Source organism: Myotis myotis, unplaced genomic scaffold (assembly GCF_014108235.1).
Source record: "Myotis myotis isolate mMyoMyo1 unplaced genomic scaffold, mMyoMyo1.p scaffold_m19_p_16, whole genome shotgun sequence".
Classification (NCBI taxonomy): domain Eukaryota; kingdom Metazoa; phylum Chordata; class Mammalia; order Chiroptera; family Vespertilionidae; genus Myotis; species Myotis myotis.
Window position 1 is genome coordinate 24,214,656 of NW_023416320.1, and position 21,934 is coordinate 24,236,589.

The 21,934-nt window shown below is 38.3% G+C and overlaps 1 protein-coding gene across 1 annotated transcript in view; it reads left to right on the forward strand.

The window, feature by feature from the left end:
- Nucleotides 1-2,756: 2,756 nt before the first annotated feature.
- Nucleotides 2,757-21,934, forward strand: part of COLEC10 (collectin subfamily member 10) — a 39,491-nt gene continuing 20,313 nt past the window's right edge. The window contains exon 1 of the mRNA XM_036338639.1: nucleotides 2,757-3,027. Coding sequence (XP_036194532.1) covers nucleotides 2,880-3,027 — 148 coding nt within the window. The 5' untranslated portion in view covers nucleotides 2,757-2,879. The remainder of the gene's footprint in view (nucleotides 3,028-21,934) is intronic.

Sequence of the window (21,934 nt, forward strand, 5' to 3'; positions counted from 1 at the left end):
ATAAACATTAACTTTTACATTAAAATGATAATGTTATTAAATTACAAAGAGAAAGAAAATGAATGAGGAGAGGGATGCAGAGCTAGGGATGAAAAAATAACCATCTTCCATATAAAGAAGACAGTGAGTATCTAAATTGAAAAAAATTAAAATCAAGAACATCAGTACAAATTTTTTATTTAAAAATATTAAAGAGATAAAATAGCCCTAACCGGTTTGGCTTAGTGGATAGAGCGTCAGCCTGCGGACTGAGGGGTACCAGGTTTGATTCTGGTCAAGGGCATGTACCTTGGTTGCGGGCACATACCCAGTAGGGGGTGTGCAGGAGGCAGCTGACCGATGTTTCTCTCTCATCCATGTTTCTACTCTCTATCCCTCTCCCTTCCTCTCTGTAAAAAATCAATAAAATATTTTTTTTTAAAAAGAGAGAGATAAAATAGGAAGCACTAAAATTATTGAAATAATTTTCTTGAGGGAATACAAATCAAAAGTGGGGTGGGAACAGCAAGAGGCTCATATGCCAATTAAAACCATTTGATTTTTGTCCTGGCCAGGTGGCTTGGTTGGTTGGAGCATTGTCCCATGCACCAAAAGGTTACAGGTTCAGTCCCTGGTTGGGGCATGTACCAGAGACAACTGATTGATGTTTCTCTCGCACAGCTATGTATCCTCAGTGAGGGTTAAAAAAAAACATTTTAAATTTTTAAAATATGCTTTTATAAGTATAAAACTTAAAAAAATAAAATAATATTATGTGTGTTTATCATGTTGCTTTCTAAATACGTGTCATTTTAAAAGCCATTCTACTAATTTCCAGTTTTTACAAATGGCATTTAATTAAATTAATCCACAGGAGAGAACTTTAATCCAATAAGATACGTACGTGACTGGACCAAGACCAAACCAGGTCCAAAGTTGAGTTATTTCAATTTATCAAGAAATTCCTTCAGGAGGTGAGGTTGTCATGTTGTTGCTATCCTGTTTTAAGTAGAAAACAGATTTGCCTTAAGATATGCTTGTTTCATATCCTATATTTATTTCCCTCCAGATATCTCCTAAGCTGGATGCATCATAATTAAAATGCACAAGAACAGATGTTGCTCGGTCTCTGTCAGGCACTAAGTTTTTTGATGTGTCATTCCTTCCAGTAACTGTTCATGAGTATCAGAAGAATGGTGTATTAGCTTCCCAGAGCTGCCATAACACATTACCACAAATTGGATGGCTTAAAACAACAGACATTTATTATCTCACAGTCATGAAGGCCAGAAGTACCAAATGAAGGTATCAGCAGGACTAAGCTCCTCCTGAAGCCTCAAGAAAGATGCATCCTTGCCTCTTCTCGTTTCTGGTGGCTTCAGGTGTCCCTTAGCTTGTGGCTGCATAACTTCAATCTCTGCATCTGTCTTTCAAGTCCTTCTCCTGTTGTCCCTGTGTTTCTTCTTTGGGTGTCACTTGTAAGGACACTTGTCATTAGATTTAGGGCCTACCTAGATAAACCAGGATTATTTCTTCTTGAGATCCTTAGTTTAATTTCAACTGCAAAGACAATCATGTTCACAGGGCCCAGTGATTGCAGTATAAACATCTTCTATAGGGCCACCACTCAACAGATGATCTCAGACTTCTGGCCTCCAGAACTGTGAGATGATAAATTTTTGTTGTTTAAGCCACTCAGTTTGTGGTTCTGCGTTACAGAAGCCCTAGGAAACAAATGCACCTATATTTCTTAGACTGAACATTACCTCTCTTAAGGGTAATTTTTTATTAGGCTTTCCCATGATCTGTAAGGTCCTACTTTGAAAAATAGACCCAAACTCCCACTGATCCAACTCTAGTTAATATGCCTCTTCAAGAATTGAGAAGGTAAGGCATCTGCCTACTATATGCGATTCTGATTCTAGGTTTTCAGTATCTTACTATGACTAAGCTATTTATACAAGTTATGGGTAGATGGAACATGTAAGTGTGTGGATGAATAGATAGATGATAGATAGATACCTCTATCACTGTAACTTTATCTATATCTACCATGCTTTTTAATAAATATAATACCATTAGCTTGTTCTCCATTTTATCAAACACTTGCTACAAACATCATTTTAATAAAATTGTCATGTCATACTCTCTCATGTTTGTATTTACTAAGATTTTCCAACCTTTACGTATTTTTAGGTAACTGATGCTCCTTTCCCCTTTTTGTGACATCTTTTCAAATACAGCTCTGTCCAAATGTCAGAATATTTTCTTAAGACAGAAGGGCAATTACTAGGCCGAAGGCTATAAACATTTTTAATATTCTTGATACTTATTGCCAAAATTGCTTGCAGTAAAGCTGGTATTCTTTCCTTTGGGGTTAAATACCAAGAAAATTATTTGTAGCAAGAGAAGAAAATAAAGTCATGAAGAGCGGTGGGAGTTTTGCTGTTTATAAATATTTCCTTAGAAAAAACTCAAAGCCATACATACTGCTTATGTAACGTGGAGGTAATTCAAGAAAACTCTGGCTCAATCTGTCTGGAACGCCAACATTTAACCGCAGATAAGGTATTGAATTGCCAACTCATGTACTGAGCAGAAGGCGTCTCTATCGTCTCTGTTCCTTGGAATGTTTCTGCTGACCTGCACCCTTGATTATTTAGTTCAGAGATAATTTTCAATAAACTGTTGTCACTTGAAAATAAACAATCTGGACAATGTAGGGTCCGTTTGGAATACTGACAAGATAAACAACCAAGGATGTGTCTTCTTCTCTTTGCAGGCGGTTTTGGAATGTGTGCTCCAGAGACTTCACTTTCTTCCCCAAAGAGAAGATTTTATTTCAAATAAAGCTGTTTACTTGGCACCTCTGGGCGACCCTTTTTGGAAGAGCCACAGCCATGGGTGGCTTTGGAGTCTCACCTCGAAGGCACAAGTTCATCCTACTCGTGCTCTTCCTTTTGCACATTCAGAGTCTGGGTCTGGACATGGAAAGTCATCCTACCACCGAAGTCTGTGCCACTCACACCATTTCACCAGGACCCAAAGGTAAGGCAGGAAAATAAACTTTCCATCTCTAATAAGGAGGCTGTCTTCCTTCAGCTCTCAGCCCCATTCTAGCTCTCAATGACTTTCTCTTCTCCCCTTGCTAGTTCCTTCCATTTTTCATCTATTTTGGAAAATCAATGACCTATTATTTTTAAATCTCCCTTGATGTTAGGTAAGAGAATATTAGGAGGGGATGGGCCCGCAGGGGAGGGATGTGATGGAACTGATCCAGGGCAGGGGGACATTTCCGTGTTGCTCTAGAGGAAGACACACAAGCAAGATACTAGTCTTCAGGAATCCTTTCCTTTAAAGCCCAACTCCTTTCTCATGCTGTGCTGCTAAAGCCACTAGGCAAAAGCTCAGTGAAGTAAATAGTAAACCTTTTGAATATTTCATAAATTAATGGGCTGCTGGGTTCCAATGCAGAGGAAAAGTTTTGTCGAGGATTGGAGGTACTATGCAAATGAACATTTCTTTATTTGAAAGCAAAATCTTTGGGGCCAACTGCCTTCAGCTGAGGGATGATAGAACATTGCAAGATTTTTTTCAAGTGGAGCCAAGGTCTAACTGTGCTTCAAGCAACTGGTTGATGAAAAGTGCTGCTGTTTTCCTGGTTTCAGCTCTGACCCTTTGGTTCTGAAAGTGGTCACTGCAGTACAAATTGGTGCTCTCTCATTAGTAATTCATGCGCTGTTTCTCCAGGCTATAGGGCAGAAGAATTACAGCTGCTTAAAGTTTTAAGTAGAAAAGGGGTCTTTTAAAAAAAAAATCCTAGAAATGCATCGCCCTATGCTTGTCAGTTATTTAAATGTGTATTGCTTAAAGTGCATTTTTCTTAATCAGTGAATTAATTTCCTCATAAGATTGCAATCCAAGTTTTAACCTTTGCTACCATAAAATAAATGCAGGGGGAACAATGAGACCTTGGGGCTTCCTAATAATTTCTTGGGTGAATTAATGAATAATCTGAGGGCAAATGTTTAGAAAAGAAAGTTTTGATGAGAAGTAAAGTGTTTACTTAAAACCATTACTGAACTTTCCATAGAATATAGGAAACTTTGTATTACTCCTAGGGTATCATGGAGAATGCTGAAAATTAACACTTCCCTTGTTCCTGCAAATAGGAGAATCCACTTAGTAGTAGAACTGTTAAAATGTTTTTCTTGTGGAGAAACTGCAGTTTTCAAACTGGAAGAAGAATGGACAAAGTGTTGTTAAAATAATGTCCAAAATACAATGTTCAATAATTCTATTCATTCCAATTCAGTGAACATATATTGAATATATACTAAGTGCCAAACATTCTTTTCAGCACAAGAATATGCTTAATATGCATTAAATACTATATATTAATGACATGAGTGATGAAGAGATAGATATATGATTTAGGAGGGAGATCAGAGGATAACTAATATTTGTTAGATACCAGTAGGATGTCTACCATAAGAATGTGTACCCTCATTTCTTTGCTTAATAAAAAACATCTCCATTCACATTAGAAACTCTATTAAGATTTCAAACAATGGAAACCTCTGTAACACTCTTCCTGAGCCTGTGTGGAAATCATGAGATGATTACAAGCCAGAAATGTGACAGAATGAAGAAGTGAGTGCTCCTGGGGAAGAAAGGTTTGGGGAGTTTTTACAAACCCTGTGTTCCAGAACCAAGTCTGTTAAGAACCCAATTTGATTGCTTCTTATTCCCCCAGAGCCTGGTGGCTTTTCATCCAATGGACTCTAAGTTCCTTTCTTATTAAAGACATCTCATGATTCTGGAATGTACTGACTACCTACTAAGTGCCAAGCATCATGTGAAATGCTAAAGGTTTCCAACTAAGGAAGAACTTGAACTTGTCCTAGAACTTATATCTACATTTCCAGCTGGGGATTAGAATGCAAACTCTTGGCATCAGGGCTCAGCTAGCTCTTTTGTGTGTGTGTGTGTGTGTGTGTGTGTGTGTGTGTGTGAATTGCCTATGTGTGCACATGGTGCAACATGAGCATAGTCACTACTATCCTGCCTCTGCTCTGGGCACCGTCTAAATGTTGTGTGCACAATAACAAATAAGACATTGTCTTCTCTCAAGATATAAACTGCTATCTACCCTACCTGGTCCTTCATCAACATGGTGATAATCCCTCCCCACTCCTGAACAAGGCAGATTTGTATACTTAGCTCTACAAAGTGAAGGCGGGGGGGGGGGGGGAATACAAAAAGACAAAGTTTGATGGCCAAGTAAACATTTTAAAGGGCTGTTGTTTCTGCTCAATACATTATTTCTAAGATCAAGCTGTTCTATACTCTTCCCCATGGCTAGTCATCGTAATTCATATTTACCAGCAGTGAGCTCAGAAACTTCTACACTCAAACAGACAATACAAGGAGTTTTCCCTACATTCATTTGTAGAGCCTGGGAAGTAAAAAATTACTTAGCATTGCAGGTGCAAAACCAGTTAGGTTAACCCCTCATATAATATGTTGCCCAATACAGAGACACCATATTTCACTGCATTATTTCCCAAGCGTGACTAGATTCAATCTGTTTGGTCTTCAGGATATTATTACATCTATTTATGCTTCAGTCTTCTTATTTGTAAAATGGACATTAGTCATAGACCTATTTTTAAAATAATGTAAGATAATCAATATAAACTTAAAGCTGTGTAGACATCATAAGTAGGTATTTAAATTCTATTTATCTTTCCTTCCTCTCCCTATGTAAGTCTGTTGGCTAACAACTTTGAGATAAGAATTATTCCGGTTATCAAAAATTCTTTGTGTAAAGCTACCTTTATTTTTATTTCTTTACCTTCATTTTATTATTTTATTCTGCTTAGTAGGTAAACGTTTTTGGTGGTTTTTTTTTTTCCTACCTTGGTAGTTTCTTTAAACAATTTATGTGAAATTCTGACCTCTAGTGGTTTTACTTAAAAACAACAATGGCAAGAAATTTTAACAGAATATATTAAAAAGAATTTTAAAACCAATAAGAATATTGAGCCCTAACCGGTTTGGCTCCGTGGATAGAGCACCGGCCTGCGGACTCAAGGGTCCCAGGTTCGATTCTGGTCAAGGGCATGTACCTTGGTTGCAGGCACATACCCAGTAGGGGGTGTGCAGGAGGCAGCTGATCGATGTTTCTCTCTCATCAATGTTTCTAACTCTCTATCCCTCTCCCTTCCTCTCTGTAAAAAATCAATAAAATATATTTTTAAAAAAGAAATATTGAGGTGATGCTTTACAATTTCTAATGACCTTTAAGATACATTATCTTGTTTAATTGCCCTTTGAGGTAGTAATTACTTTAAACTTAAAGATAAGGAAACTATCAATGAGGCCAAGCAAAGTGCCCAAGGTCTTTCAAGTAGATATAGTCTAGTCATGCAACTTGAACTTTATCCCTACCTTCTGTCTCTGGGTCCAGTGTCATTCCATGACATCTACTAGTTTATGTTAGAATCCAGTTTGAAGACAGTCCACTGCCCCTTTTTTGATAAGAAATGGATAAGGCAGTACCTAAGAACATGGAGTTCATGTAACCTTTTGGCCCAACATTATACTGCATGCCAAAACATGTTGGAAGTGATGACATGCCTCCCCTTTGATAATTAACTTCACTAGTTTGGAAACTAATGATATTTTACCCTATTGAATATTTTGGCTTTTGCTAGCTTTTTAGTTTAGCAGCTCTTTCTTTCAGTGACATCTGTATGTGCATGGCCTAAACGGTCCTTTGTAATCCATTTTGCTTCTCCCTACTTCTTCCAGGTCATTTAAAACCACTTTTCAAAAGATGTTTGCTCCGGGCATCCTTGCTTTGTCTCTCACCTCTGACCCTGGAACTTTGCATTTGATGTTCCCTCTGTTTGGCCCAGTCTTACTGCAGATGTTCCCAAGGAGAGTTCTGCCTTCATTCATTCAGGTTTTAGCTCAAATGCCATTTGCACAATGAGGCCCTGCCTGACTCTCTACTATAGTTCTCAAGACATCTTATTATTTTAAAGGACTTACTACTAAATGAAAATCTCTTGCATATATATATATATATATAGTCATTCCTAGAATGCAAGCTTCTAGGATGCAGGGACCCTGTCCATCTTGTTGAGTGTGCTTTCCTACTGCCTAGAATAGTTCCTGACACATAGTGGGTGCTCAGTAAGTATTTTTGGTGACATAAATGAATCCTAATTATCTAAAATCCCCCAACATTTTAGCTCATGGCTCTGACCTATTCACTCAGCTCCTTAATGCTCTCCATGTTTGCCCTGCATTTTCAAAGAAAGGACTGCTCCTTTTATGCAAATGCTTCCAAAAGGAGGACTGATCCTGAGGATGCACTATTTCTTTAGTGATCAAAGAACTTCCCCACTAGTGGCCACCAATTTTCTGCAAGTACAAGGGTAGCATGGCCTCCCTGAAGCCCCTGTCTCAGCCTAGCCTGGCCACTAGCTTGACGCCACTTCCCTCAGTAAGGAAGGTTTTCCATTGACTGCATCTGAGGACATGACAGCTCCTACAAATCACTGTTATGACTCCTCCACACACGTGGCCTGTGATGAACTCATGGGGCTAGGTCTAGGATCATCTCTCTTCTTTTCAGCGCGACTCCAATGGCATCATCCACCATAGTTGTAGGAGCAGTAATGCTAATACATTGAATAGTTGCCATTCGCCTTTGTACTATGTGAGTGCTTTACAGCCATTTTAAAATTTAATTACCTCAACAAACACAGAGAAAAACTCACACATTATAATTACCATTTGACAGATGAAGAAACTGAGATTCAGAACGATTAAGTCACTAGCCTAAGGCCACCCAGTTGGAAGGTGGAAGGTTGTAACTCCATCCTGTTACAGTTGGACTCCATGCCTTATCAGCTCGCTAACCCTGCTCATCAACCAGTGTGGACTGCCCCACAGTACTTTCTGGGACTGTCTGAAATAGCTACTTTCGCTCTTGCTTAAAGTTCTTATTGGTCCTTATGAAGCTCATGCATGGGTAGACCAGGTGACCCACACAAATGCCCGACAATAGGATGTGCACACAGCTTTGCCATGAGGGAAGCCTTGTCGAGCCCCTTTCACCTTCTGAAATGATTTCCTTCTCTGAAAACCCCTTAACCTCTGGAAAATGAACTTCCATTTGGCCACCCAGCATTTTACTGATTGTGGTTCTGGGTCCCAGCAAGTGACACAACTTGAGTTATTTCCAGGAATCCCCCAGCCTCCAAACAGGATGTCTCATGACTTCCCCAAATGGATGGCCAGAAATACCCAGAAATACCTGGATCACTTTCACACTCAAATTGGCATCTCACTACCTGTAAAGTGACTTTCAGATATAATTTAATTTAACCCCAGTTATTTTTACGTTTGTGAAAACTAAAGCCCAGAGAGGTAACGGACCATGTTCTATCTACATCACACAGCTGCTAATTGGAGGCAGGGCTGCAACTAGAGCTCCCGTTCCAGTTTCCCCAGCCAATCATTGTTCCCCTCCACCATATTATACCATAGCCCTCATGTCTCATCATTCCCATTAAGCGTGAAATGATCCTTCCTTCAGTTTTACAAATTAACATTAGAAAAGAAGTTCTGTGAGGTCAATGTATAAACACACTGCAGAATTGTTTTAACTCGGTCACCTTGATATAATTTAGCTGCTAATTTCTTTCTGGTGCCTTTATCAGAGAGGTTAAACAAGTAGTTATTTTTGAAAAACCTTTATATTAATTGTAGTAATTAACTGGATTCATTCATTTTGAGTTTTAATATGTATTTTATGCATAAGGACAGACCAAAATTTTAAGTGGCTTGTCTTTTTTTAACTTTATATTTCAATGTGTGGGTATTCTGAAACATTTTTTTCCCTCTCCTTTTTTTTCCTCTGGGTAGATGCCAAAAACACGTTTCAAGGTTATGTCAGGAGGGAAAGAATAAAATGTGGGCAAAGTGTGGGCAATGATGAGTCAGGAAGTATTCATTTGTGGAAATGACAAAAGAAATTTGTTTCATTTTAGTAAAGGTGCATCCATTATCAATGCCATCTCTCTGACCAATTCTCTCACATAATAACTTGGCTATATATCAATCTCTACTAGGGACCATACTAACAGGTACTTGCATGTTGGTAAAGATCATGGGCTTTGGAGACAGAATGTATGGTTTCAAATTTGAGTTCTACCACTTCCTATCTGTGTGATCTTAAGCTTTAATGTCCCCATTTTTTAAAAAATTATGATAATGATACTACCCATATCAAATACTTATTTTGAAAATTAAAATCTATTTACCATATAGATTAGCTGTTAGGGTTTTTTCATTAGCTTCCATTGCTATTACTGCTCACCATAGGCTTCCTCTATTTTCACATCCCTAAAAGGAAGGTTCATAGATTATATAGATGGGTCAATAAATAGAAATCTACCAGGGAAATGCCACTATCTCTGATCCTTGCTTCAATTTCCTGAGTATTTTTAGTCCTATTGCAAAGTCAACTTTTATTTATCAATAGCTCACAAACTTGAGAGCACCTATTCTCTTTACTAATGCTGCCTTTTTTTCTGTAGTTCTGCAACTGAGCCTAGTGCTCCTTATCAGTAAAATGGGAATAATAACCTTATAAATACCCTAGGCATGTAATCGGATTAAATGAGTTATTTCACATAAAATCTAGCCTCAGTTTTCTCATCAATAACATGGCATGATAAATATTGTGTGGCTACTTCATAGGGTTATGTTGAGGAGAAATGAGTTAAGCCACATAAAGCACTAAACCCAGTCCTTGACACACTGTCAAGGACTTCGTAAATATTAGCAAACCATACACTAGCAAAACTCAAGGGAGAATGAGAATGTTTTTTTTCCTGTTTTTTGTTTGTTTTTTTGTTTGGGGCGGGGGGGGGGGGGTTGTTGTTCTTTTTTCTTCCTTTACGGACTACTTCCCTTTAGCTACTGTCTGTGCCCCAGATAGACAGTTCTATTAGCCTTAGGGTTATTCACAATACATGTAGATGTCTCTCACTCTTCACATTTGTGTTTCTACTTCTGGAAATGTTCTCAGTTCTGTCAGTAATGATTTTATTTGGCTTCCCTCATCTTTTTCAGATATTCCAACCCATAACCAGTCCGTATGGTTTTTACACTACATATTTGATTTGCAATACCCCATAATTTTACAAATTTTTTAAAAATTGTATTTTATAGCTTTCTCGGCTCTTCCATAAAAGAGTTGCAAATATACACAGTAAAAACCTGACATTCAGAAACTCAAATGAAGCAGCATCTAAATAAGTTCATTGTTTTCAAATATTTCCTGTGATTGTTCTTGATTTGAAAACTTTGGAAGCATCATTTCAGATCTCTTGTGGCCACTTGACCATACTTGTATCTGTTAAACAAATGATACAAACATACATCTTTAGAATTTACAAAGGGTTTATCCATTGTTCTGCTTTAGTTCCACTTACATACTATAGGAATTATTATCCCTATTTAAAGAGAAAGAAACTAAAGCACACCACTCCTGCATGTGATCTGACTGCACAGCTATAAGCAAGTATTCTGGGGAGAAATCCTCTGCTCATTCTACCTCCTTAACTATGTAGGAAGTAACCCTAATTGACTCAGCCAATGAGATGCGCTAAGATCCCTTAAGTGAGACATCATCATCTCAGGCAAAATCAACCATATTTTAATAAGACAGGTTAGACGTACTGATGATACCAAATTCCTTGAAGAGGCGACTCATTGTTCTCAGCACTTGAAGAACTTCTCAATTCTGAGGGCCATTTATGTGACCTCCCCCAGGGATGCGTGTAAGTTCAAGATATTAATAGTATTGGGTGGAGTCAGAAATAGTTTAAATGGTGTTGTTCTGCCTGGCCTGAAGTGACAAGTATCTAAAAAAAATTTTTTGACATTCTTAGCCAAAAGTTGACAAAGATGTTATCTTTCATTAGACCACATGCTACTTGACCAAATGACACGACAGCCAAAAGGAGGAGGCCTATATGTCGAATGGGAAGTTGCGAGATGGAGTGTGGTAGCAAGTGTGACAATAGGCTCCAGACCAAAGTGAAAGTCTCCAAAGGGACTGAGGACTTGGAAATACCTTAGAGGAGGGTCTCTGGAACTGAAGATATCAAAACAATTTATCAGTGCTGCCTTAGCACTTGAAGAGCAAGGCCAGACAATGCTACCCGTGACTGTGGGGCAAAGCCAGTACTAGACCGCAGACACAGGTCAGATACACTGGAATAAAACTCACATAGAGTGTTCAAAGGAAAGGGATATGACCTACTTTCCTAGGTTGGAGCACACCTAAAGTGACATTTTATTCTTCAAAGTAAAATGGGCTCAAAATTTTGATTAATATATATGTATATATGACTTTTCATGATCAAAGAAGCCAATACCATGTTATTATTCTAATGTGGCCCAACCATAATAATATACAACTTCTTCTTGCTCCCTCTTTCTGCTTCTATAATATTGTATTGAATAGATGAGTGTATGCAAAACAAACATTTCCAGCATTTACTGCTGCCAACGTGTTCCTGTACCTGCTTATAAGGCTTTATTAGTGGGAAATGATTCTCCAAAATGCATATTAGTGCCTGTTCTACTATATCTCTTTCTGTCTTACTTTTTGGAATTAGAACATGGGTGGGGTGGAAGGTTAGGACCCAGTACTCTTCCATATAAAAAAACCATCATTAATGCAACCAAGTTATTGATTCAATTTTCTGGTGAGTATAGATGGAGTCTTGGAGTGGGGTGGCTAATGGAAGAGGAACTGTTATCCTACCTCTTTTTAGGTAAATAGGATCCATTTTTTAATAAGGTAGAGCACAGAATTATTTTCCCTATTCTAGCTCCAATGGATTTAATGTAAATAGAAACTCGATACACTTTGTTAATCCAGTTTTCATTATACTTTGGTTTCTCCTCCTCCTCCTCCTCCTCCTCCTCCTCCTCCTCCTCCTCCTCCTCCTCCTCCTCCTCCTCCTCTTCCTCCTCTTCCTCCTCTTCCTCCTTCTGTTCCTCCTCCTCCTTTCCCTTCTTCTTCTCCTCCTCCTTCTCCTCCTCCTTCTCCTTCTCCTTCTCCTTCTCCTTCTCCTTCTCCTTCTCCTTCTCCTTCTCCATTTTCATAGCTATTTTCTGGAAGTTGCAAGAGTGTATCAAGTCTTACGAGCCAAATAATAGTTTAAACCAGAGAAGCCAATGGAAGCTTTTGAGTAGGAGAATTAAATAATTATAAATATTATTTATTAATTAATAATATTTTTAATTCTTTCTGTAAAAAAAATATTATTTTCCTGGCAAATAAATCTCTTGGCAGAGTTGAAGCTAGACTAAAGGATGTGAGAAGGTCCTGATGGGATATGCATTAAAAACAAGAGATGGATTAGGGCTACTGAGATATGGAAAAAGGGGTGGGATGTTAGAGGGGTCTTTCAGAAGAAAAATTGTCAGGTTATTATGAGTTCTAAATTTTGTTTGAGCTGCCTGTGGACATTCAGATGGAAAAGTCCATAGGCAGTTGGAAATAGGTACTATAAATATTTCTTAGGCATGTCTTCTCTGCAAAAGCTAAACACACGACCTATATAGTTTTGACTCATAATTTTTCTATTTTGTGATAGTCAACAGTCAGGACACTTCCATTCTCAGTGAGTTTTGGGATGTCCATGGATTGGGATATTGATGTATAGTAATAGCATAGTTGTCACTTATATTCAATGACAATGCTACTCTTTTATTAAAAAAAATGTTTTTGTCCCACTTTTTACTAAAAGGAATTTTAGACAATATTGTATGTCACAGCTTTAGCGTGTTGTAAACATTCCAATGCCAGGACACAAATCTCTGCAAGCAAAAACAGGCATCAGCCAGGAAGGTGCAAATCTGCACAAGCAAAAAGGCCTGGCTTCCCATTGGCATCTTCTTTTTATCACTCTAATATTGAGCGATTAGAAATTCTAGGTGGCCTATTGGATGATACTGTCATAATGCGCTACTTCTCGAGTGTGTACTGCCTTCCAGGCACCATTCAACCCTTCGCCGGCAATATCACATCCGCTCCTCCCAATAACACCCAGAGGGAGATATTTCACTATTCTGATTTCCTAATGAGGAAACTGAGGCTTACAGAATTTGTGTGGGTGACTAAAGTCTCTCAGACAGTGAGTGATGGAGCCAGGACTTGAACTAAGCACTCGGATCCCACAGCCCATGCTCCTAACCACTACAGTGTATTGCAGAAGCATGCCACCTAGTCCTGGATGGATGGGTTTTTCCTAGCATTTGTTTCTACTGACTTGGCTCTGAATGCATTTTAATAATGAATGATATATGAAAGCAGCAGAAAAACTGCCCAACAGACCTTAATATTGTATTTTTCATTAAGTACAAGTACAATGTTAGTTGTTTGTTTTTTTTCCTTCCCTGTTACTCAGACATGCAATGACTGCAAAAGACTTGCAGGCCCAAAATAGTAATTTTTTTAAAAAACCAAATAAGCCTGAGTACAAAGAGAAGGTGCTTTGTAATTCAAGTAGGAAAGATTGTAGGATTCTTGAAATCCTGACCTTTTTTTTTCTTTTTTGGCTAGGTTGCACAGGGATGAGTTGAAGGGCAAAGGAAGTTCATGGGTCCCTAGAATTGAATGGACACAAATAAAGGACTGGTTGACATTATGGTCATGCACATTAATAATCCAACTTAGGCCATAGAAAGCACCCAATAAATACTAGCTCTTACCATTATTGACAGTGATGTTACTACCAGATAAATTAATCACAATATATCTCCTTACAGATGGCATTTTCTTGCATTTGTTTAGCACATTAATATTGGAAAAGCACTTTCATTTTATTTCCCTATTTGATATGTTATCTTGTCATCTGAGGAGACATAAGTGAAAGCATAGTCTCTTCAGCCCCACATCATTGATCTTTCTGAAGTCTCACCTTGGTAGATACCAACAAAACACGCAGCAATTTCCCTTTCATAACACTCATGATATTTATAAGATCTTGTGCTTCCTTCCCACAAACTTTTTTTTAAAATATATTTTATTGATTTTTTACAGAGAGGAAGGGAGAGGGATAGAGAGTTAGAAACATGGATGAGAGAGAAACATCAATCAGCTGCCTCCTGCACACCCCCTACTGGGGATGTGCCCCAACCAAGGTACATGCCCTTGACCGGAATCGAACCTGGGACCCCTCAGTCTGCAGGCCAATGCTCTATCCACTGAGCCAAACCGGTCAGGGCCCTTCCCACAAACTTTTAAGCTTAGATCCTGTCTTATGAGATACGGTGTTATGCCCCAAGAGCCCAACCAGACTTGATAGCTAGTAGAAATTTGATAAATGTTTGTTCAAGGAATGAATGAAAAAACTGTGAAGTGTTGAATGACTCTTGAGAACAAATAAAGTGCAGAATATCGGCCCTTATCACAAAGAACATACACGCTAACTAGCTTATATTAATACAAAAAAATTACATAAAATGCATTTTTAAATAATGCTTCAAGGCAGCAATTAGGAAGCAGTAACAAGGAACCATATGGTGAATTGCCAAGGAAATAATTCTGTCAATAAATTCAGAGAATTTAGAATTTAATTTCAGACAAGACTCATGGGTAGTATTTATAAGGGGAAAGAAGGCCACAGTTCCTTTATATAATTTATGGTTTTTTTAATTGCAAGAGTATTTCCTGCTTGTTGTAACACATAACATTTATAAAGATGTATAAAATATACACAAAAGACCCTTCTCTTTCCAGACCCGCTTCTTCCATGTAATCATCATTAATGGCTTGGCATTAACATTTATCTTTATACCAGAGGCCCGGTGCACGGATTCATGCACCGGTGAGGTTTCTCAGCCTAACTTGTGCCCTCTCGCAATCCTGGACCCCTCAAGGGATTTTGGAGGCCAGGTGCACAGATTCAGCCTGATCCCTGCAGGCCAGGCCAAGGGACCCCACTGGTGCACGAATCGTGCACCAGGCCTCTCGTATGCATATAAGATCTTTGGTTAATCTCTTCCTGCTCTCTCCCTTCCTTCTGAGATTCATCAGTCTGTTCCATGTTTCTATGTCTGTGCATTGAGCGTCTGCTCCCTGGTGGTCAGTGCACGTCATGGCTACTGGTCAAACGGTCAAACGGTCACTTAGGCTTTTATATATATATAGGTTTATTTTACTTACTTATTCTTTGCTTTAAACAGGATCATCTGTGTGTGATTCTCTAAGAGACGTTCTTTACACAGTGTAACACAGAGCTCACTCTTCTTCCCAAGGTTTTTTTCAACTCATCTCATTACTTTTAGTAGCTGCATCATATTCCTCCTTGTATTTTCATCAATCTCATGATGACAAATTTTAAGGTTTCTTATGTTTTCTTGTTTTTTGCCACTCTAAACAAATATTTTCATATATACATTTGTTCTTACAGTTATCCCCATCAAATAGGTTCCTAAGGTAAAATAAGGATGTGGTAATTATGGAAAGATTATTTTCCAGAAATATTTTAGCCATTTACATTGCTTAAAACAATGACCTTTCTGTATATATGGCATCTTTGGATGCAACTAGTCTTTTAAAATTATAAAATCTAATGGCAAACTCTGACAGACATTGACATATATACTTTTTTTTTTTTTTTTTTTTACTAATAGTGAGTCTGGACTGTTTTTATCTATTATTGTTTATATTTGTATTGCATCTTTTTATTTCATTTATTGTCTTTCTTCAAAAACAATTTGCAAAAGCTCTTTGCATATTAAGAATATTGAGCATTTTTATGTCTTGGTGATTGATTTTTTTCCTTTGTCTATCATATATTTGTTTATAAACTTTATACAGTGTGGGGGAAAGTAGGTTTAGAGTTGTTTGTGTAGAAAATAATACAATTATTAATGAATAATAATGCAAGAATAAACTCTTTGTTTCACATAAACCTACTTTTGCCCCACCCTGTATGTTTATGCGGCACCTTTTATCATGTAAAAACATTTCACTTCTTATATGGGCATATATATTTACATTTTATTTTATAACTTCTGTTTTATTTCTCTGAGGAGATAAATTTCAAACAAAAAGAAGAGCATAAGTCTTTCCCTGGAGGCACATTTTAATGAACAATGAATAAACAAGTTGGACAGGAATCGAAGTTATGCAGGTCAGCGTCAGAAAATAATGCCAGAAAATTCCATTGAAACTGATTTGTGAAGGCCTAAATGGTAGACTAATTAGTTTGGACATGGCTGTAAACACAAAGGAACTACTGAAATGTTTTGAATCGGGCAGTTTGGAAAACTGAAATTCAGATCCAAGGAAACCAGTATTCCAGCAACTATTGAACAGGCCCTATTCTAGGCACTGCAAGTCACCAGTGAATAAAACACCATGGAGACCATTGAGGGATCACTTGCACGGAACAGAAGTATGGGGACTCTAAAAGGTAAAATAAAGGCAGTAGGAATGGGTGGAAAAAGAAAAGATGGATGTGAGGAAAATTAAGAATCAATATGGGAATGAAGAAGAAAAACAGTCAAAGCCAATTTGGATATTGAGCCTGAGAGATGAGAGTATGGCAGTGATATCAGTAGACACGGGCAAATTAGAAGAGGAAACAAAAGATATGGGGTGGAGGGAGCAGTAGAGACAGGGATTTGTGTATTTGCCTGTGCTGCCTTACTAGATTCTAAGCAATCACAGACATCCCAGCAGACTAAAGTCAATTCATTAATCAGCCATTATTGAGAATGACATTTCAATCAATTACTAATTTATTTAACTGTATTGTCATTAAGCTCACATTTACCCAACTTGTCTTTAAGTATATTATTCTTTTATTTTGAAAACCTTTATTGAGGAAGCACCTATTGTATCTCAGACCCTGTGCCAAGTCCTGGAGATACAGAAAAAAATCATACCTCATCCCTGATCTGTCCCATTACCTATGACACTGTGTGGTGGACACTATGAAGTATGAAGGGAATTCCCTTCAGAGAATGAGATTAATCCTGACTGTTGGAGAGGGAATTAAGCAGGAAAGGCTGTACTGAGGAGATTCCTGGGTAGAGGAGGTGACTCAAGAGTTGAACCTACATGGGGCATGGAGTTGGATAGAAGATAAAAATCCACATGAACTTTTGAGAACATTCTGCCTGAATAGAATGACAAATTTTTATTTTAGCTTATTTTCTTTTTCTCTTACCTTAAGATGTAAATTTATTCTGTGGAGCTCAGTGCAAGAGAACTCATTTACTTCTTCCTGAGAAAGAATTAGGAAAAGTTTAGGGGTGGGTGAGTAGAGTGAGGTGTTTCCTTTTTTATGCTCCCATAATAGGTATGCTTCCAGCATTTGCCATAGTAACTATGGGCTTACATGTCCATCATCTCCAGAGGTTTTGATCTCCTCATAACAAGGCCCTTATTCTCCTAATCTGTGTCTAATAGTTATGTGAGTAAAGAAACTTGTGTTTGCAAGCGAAGAAAAAACAAGCACAAACCAAACTTAAACTAGTTAATCAAACAAACAAGCCAAGGAGAGCAGTAGACTCACATAATAGGGAGGAACTCAAGCTGAGCTATGTTCAAGTTCGAGTGATGTGTTCGGGACTTGATCTTCACACCTTGGTTCTGCTTTTCTCTCTAATGACTAATGTTCATGAAGGTTCGCCCTTTGTAGTGATTCAGATACTTAGTGATAGTCTATCCTTCCTACCACCCCTGCAGAAAAAGGAAGTTTCCATTTTTTAAAAAAGTTGTAACTGCTTGATTTACTGAGAAGACTTATCTACAAATTGAGACTTATTGGCTCTTATTGGGTCACACGTCTATTGTTGAATCCATTACTGTGACCAGGGTTTAAACCACATGGGTGGAGAATAAGCAAGTGTGGTTTCCTATGGGAAATTGTGGTGCTTTTACCAGCAGCACAGGTAGAGAATACCAGATAGGCACAAGCCACAGATGCCCACTGTGTACTCAATATGCAGTAGATCAGTAAGGGCACACTCAATGCAAGAAATTTCCCTATAAACTTTGCCATCCATAATATCATTTAATCTTCTGGTAACTCCATGAGAAAAGTACAACTATCTCAATTTTCCAGGATAGGAAACTGAAGCACAAAGGAAAATAATTTAGTATAAAATATAAGAGGTGTTACTGTGAATTAGTTTGCTAGGACTGCCTCAACAAAGTACACAAACTGGGTGGCTTAAACAACAAAAATGTATTGTCTTACAGTTGTGGAGCCTAGATGTCCAAGCTCAAGGAGTTGGAAGATTTGGTCTCTCTTAGCTAGACCTCTCTCTAGGCTTACATATAGTTGCCTCCTCACTGTGTCCTCACATGGCCTTTTTAGGGATGTGTGCACACAGCCTCATGTGTCCGTCTTTGTGTGTTCAAGTTTGCTCTTGTCATAGGGACACCAGTCAGATTGAGTTAGGACAGCCCTAACAGCCACAACTTGATCGCTTCTTTAAAGGCCTTATCTTTAAATATAGTCATATTCTGAAGTACTGGGGGCTAGGGCTTCAACATATGAATTTGGGGGGAGAGGACACAATTCGGCTCATAATAGGCTACGAAACTGTTCTGTCCATTGCACGGAGCTTCCAAAGGGAGCTTGAATGCGTGTCCTGTCACTCATTCCAGTTGAATAAGCCTGTGGTTCTGAAGGCTGAGTCCCTTGGCAAACGGCATCCTGGTTAAGAGCTGCTGCTATCTTCTGCACAAGACTCTTCCTGGGTGGGACAGCCTTTCTCCCTAAAGGCATGCAGTTTCCTATGGTCTAAGATGAACTTGTTTTGAGGTGGGGTGTTTTTTTGTAATAATATCCCTATTGAAGGATAAGAATAAAGAATATTTTATGAACATGTAAATATTTTTTTCTATTCATGAGAAGCATATTGTTTACTATTACTCTTTTTTTTAAAAAAATATATTTTATTGATTCTTCACAGAGAGGAAGGGAGAGAGATAGAGAGTTAGAAACATCGATGAGAGAGAAACATCGATCAGCTGCCTCCTGCACATCTCCCACTGGGGATGTGCTCGCAACCCAGGCACATGCCCTTGACCGGAATTGAACCCGGGACCCTTCAGTCCACAGGCCAATGCTCTATCCACTGAGCCAAACTGGTTTTGGCATTTACTATTACTCTTAAACAAGCTTGGCCAAGGTCTGGACCTCCCTTGTCCACAGATAAGCTGACTCAGGGCAATGAAGATGGAAAACTGAATGTCTCAAATCATTCTTCATTTAGATCTTATGTGTGCTTGCTTTTTATCCTTTTATTAAAAGAAATATGAAGAAAACCGTCCCTTCAGTTCTCAAATGAGTAAAGAGGTCTGCGATGAAGTGTCACCAGGGGTCTGTGTCCATCTACAGTGAACACCCACTGCTACCTCTGGGGGTCAGGGATCCATGCTCACAGAAGCCTGGTTTTAAATTACAGATCACCTTCTCCTGTTGGCTCCCATTAATCAAGTGATCAATGCTAGTTCTGGTATAAGACCATTTAGGCCATTGAAGAATCCCACCTTCAGGCAATGGGCAGGAACAATGCAGGAAACACTGACTATTACTCAGCAATGCATTTGATAGGGAATAAAGGAAGTATGAAACCTTTTTATTGATGTCTTCTACATGCGATTTTCACCACAAAGCTATTAAAATAAATCAAGGTACCATGTGTCTCAGAGTAAGGAAATAGCCCTCAATTTGGCAGACTTTAGAATAGGTAAGTGTTCTACTTATTTCTAGTTATAGATAAAGTGAGACTTTGAGAGGTTAAATATCACACCTGAGTTCACAAAGCTGGAAAGAGATATAATTAGGACTTGAATTCCAGATGTATTAAGAGTGGAGCCCAAGGGCTTCATCAGTATATCATTCCAGATTACCAGCAACTACCGTCTTCTATGATTGACCAATGGAAATTTGTCTTCCTCCAACCACTCTGGTCATGGCAGTTTCTTGATACATTAGGAGTCCTCTCAGAAGAGAAAATGGAATTGTTTGTCATGATTTGTTTTCAAAGAACCTAGGTTTACTCCTTTGAATGTCTGCTTCTCTTTCTTAGTGCTTACCTCTTTTTCATTATATATAGCACAGCGGTAGGGGCTCGAGATAAAGCAGATCACAGAATTCTATGAAGGTGACTTCAGAAAACCCTATAGTCCCTTAAAAAGTAAGATTACTAAAATGATATTATGTTTACATAGGAGAATGTCCTTACCTTTTAGAGACACTTGCTGAAATATTTAAGGAAGGTTTGTCACGATGTCTATAATTTACTTTTTTAAAAATCGGTAAAAAATAAATATGTAAAGCAAGGACAACATGTTAATTGTTAAATCTCAGTAATGGGTGTGTATTTATTTCTGTGTATCATTATGTAAAATATTTATATTAAATATTATAGTAAATATTTTTTAAAGTCAAGTAAAAAAGTAAGTAATGAATATAGAATAAAGATTGAGATACTGAATACAAAGAGAAGTTTAAAAGAGATGTCATTCCAGAGGACTTGTATGCATGCATATAAGCATAACCAATGGACACAAGACACGGGGCGGGGGTGGTATGGGAGGCTAGGGGAAGGTCAAGGGGAGAAAAAAAAGGAGACATATAATACTCTTTGTAATACTTTAAGCAATAAAACAATTTTTTAAAAAAAGATATGTCATTTCTGGTGATGATGATGATGACAATAATAATCTTTATGAAACAAGAACGGGTGAGTTTAGCAAATGCCAGGCCCTGTGCTGAACACTCATCATGCATTGTCTCCTTTAGTCCACACCAGTCCCATGAAGTAGGATCATTTTCTCAGCTTTCTGAATAAAACTGAGACTCAGAGAAATGGAACGACCTATTCCAGACCTGTCTTCACCAATTCAGTACAGTCCTGCCATAGGGAGCGCTGGGAGGCAGTGATGAGTTGAAAGAATCTAGGATGTATGGGGAAGCAGGTGAAGGCACAGAGGGGCTGATAAACTTGCTGAATGGAGACAAGACAACAATAGCAGGTCCCAGGGAACTCTGAATATTTCAGTGAAATGATGAGGCTGTAATTGAGGAAGAAAAAGTACTGGGAGGTGGTCCACTTTAAGACCATACTATTGTATCTGGTATACAGAAGAGGGCCATGCAATAATCAATGACTATTGAAATTCCCAACAATAAGGAAGCAATTGGCATATATGGAAAATGAGTAGAGATGGGAAGGATATCTTCTGAGCAGGAGTCTGGCCTCACTAACAAAGGACACCATACTATCTACCTCATTCAGTTCTAGGGCTGATCAGGGGAAGGATTGCTAACAACTTCTCCCCAGTTTATAAGATTATTTTGACGGTGGGAAAAGAACAGCTTCCAGTGAATTTTCTTTAGCATTTCTAAAACCAGTTCACTAATTTTTAATAATTACTTCCTTTGAGCAGGAGGTACTGACCTCAGTTCAGCTATTTCATTTCAAACTAGAATTTAATTTTAACATTTTGCTTGTTGGGGGGGAAAATAGCCTACCTAAGAAAAATTGGTCAACTGTGTGCTCTGCTGGAGAGATTGTCACAGCATGCCGGTGGCCTGGAGGTGCCAAAACAGACTGTTTCTGTAAAATTGAAATTAGTTCATTTTAGCTTATAGCTTTTTACTTACATTTAAAATGGAAGTGGCTATTTTTAAAAGAAGGAAAGGAAGTCTAAATTGCTCTGCTAATCCAATGAAATATTGCCAAGAGGATAAAAGCAGACGGCTGTGAGCCATGTGGGGGATCCTTTCCAAAGCTTGTTCTTATACCTCTCCTCTGTTTTCATTAAAGCAAGTCCCAGAGATCAAATGAACCACAGACCCATGCTGAAGGCAAGGGCACA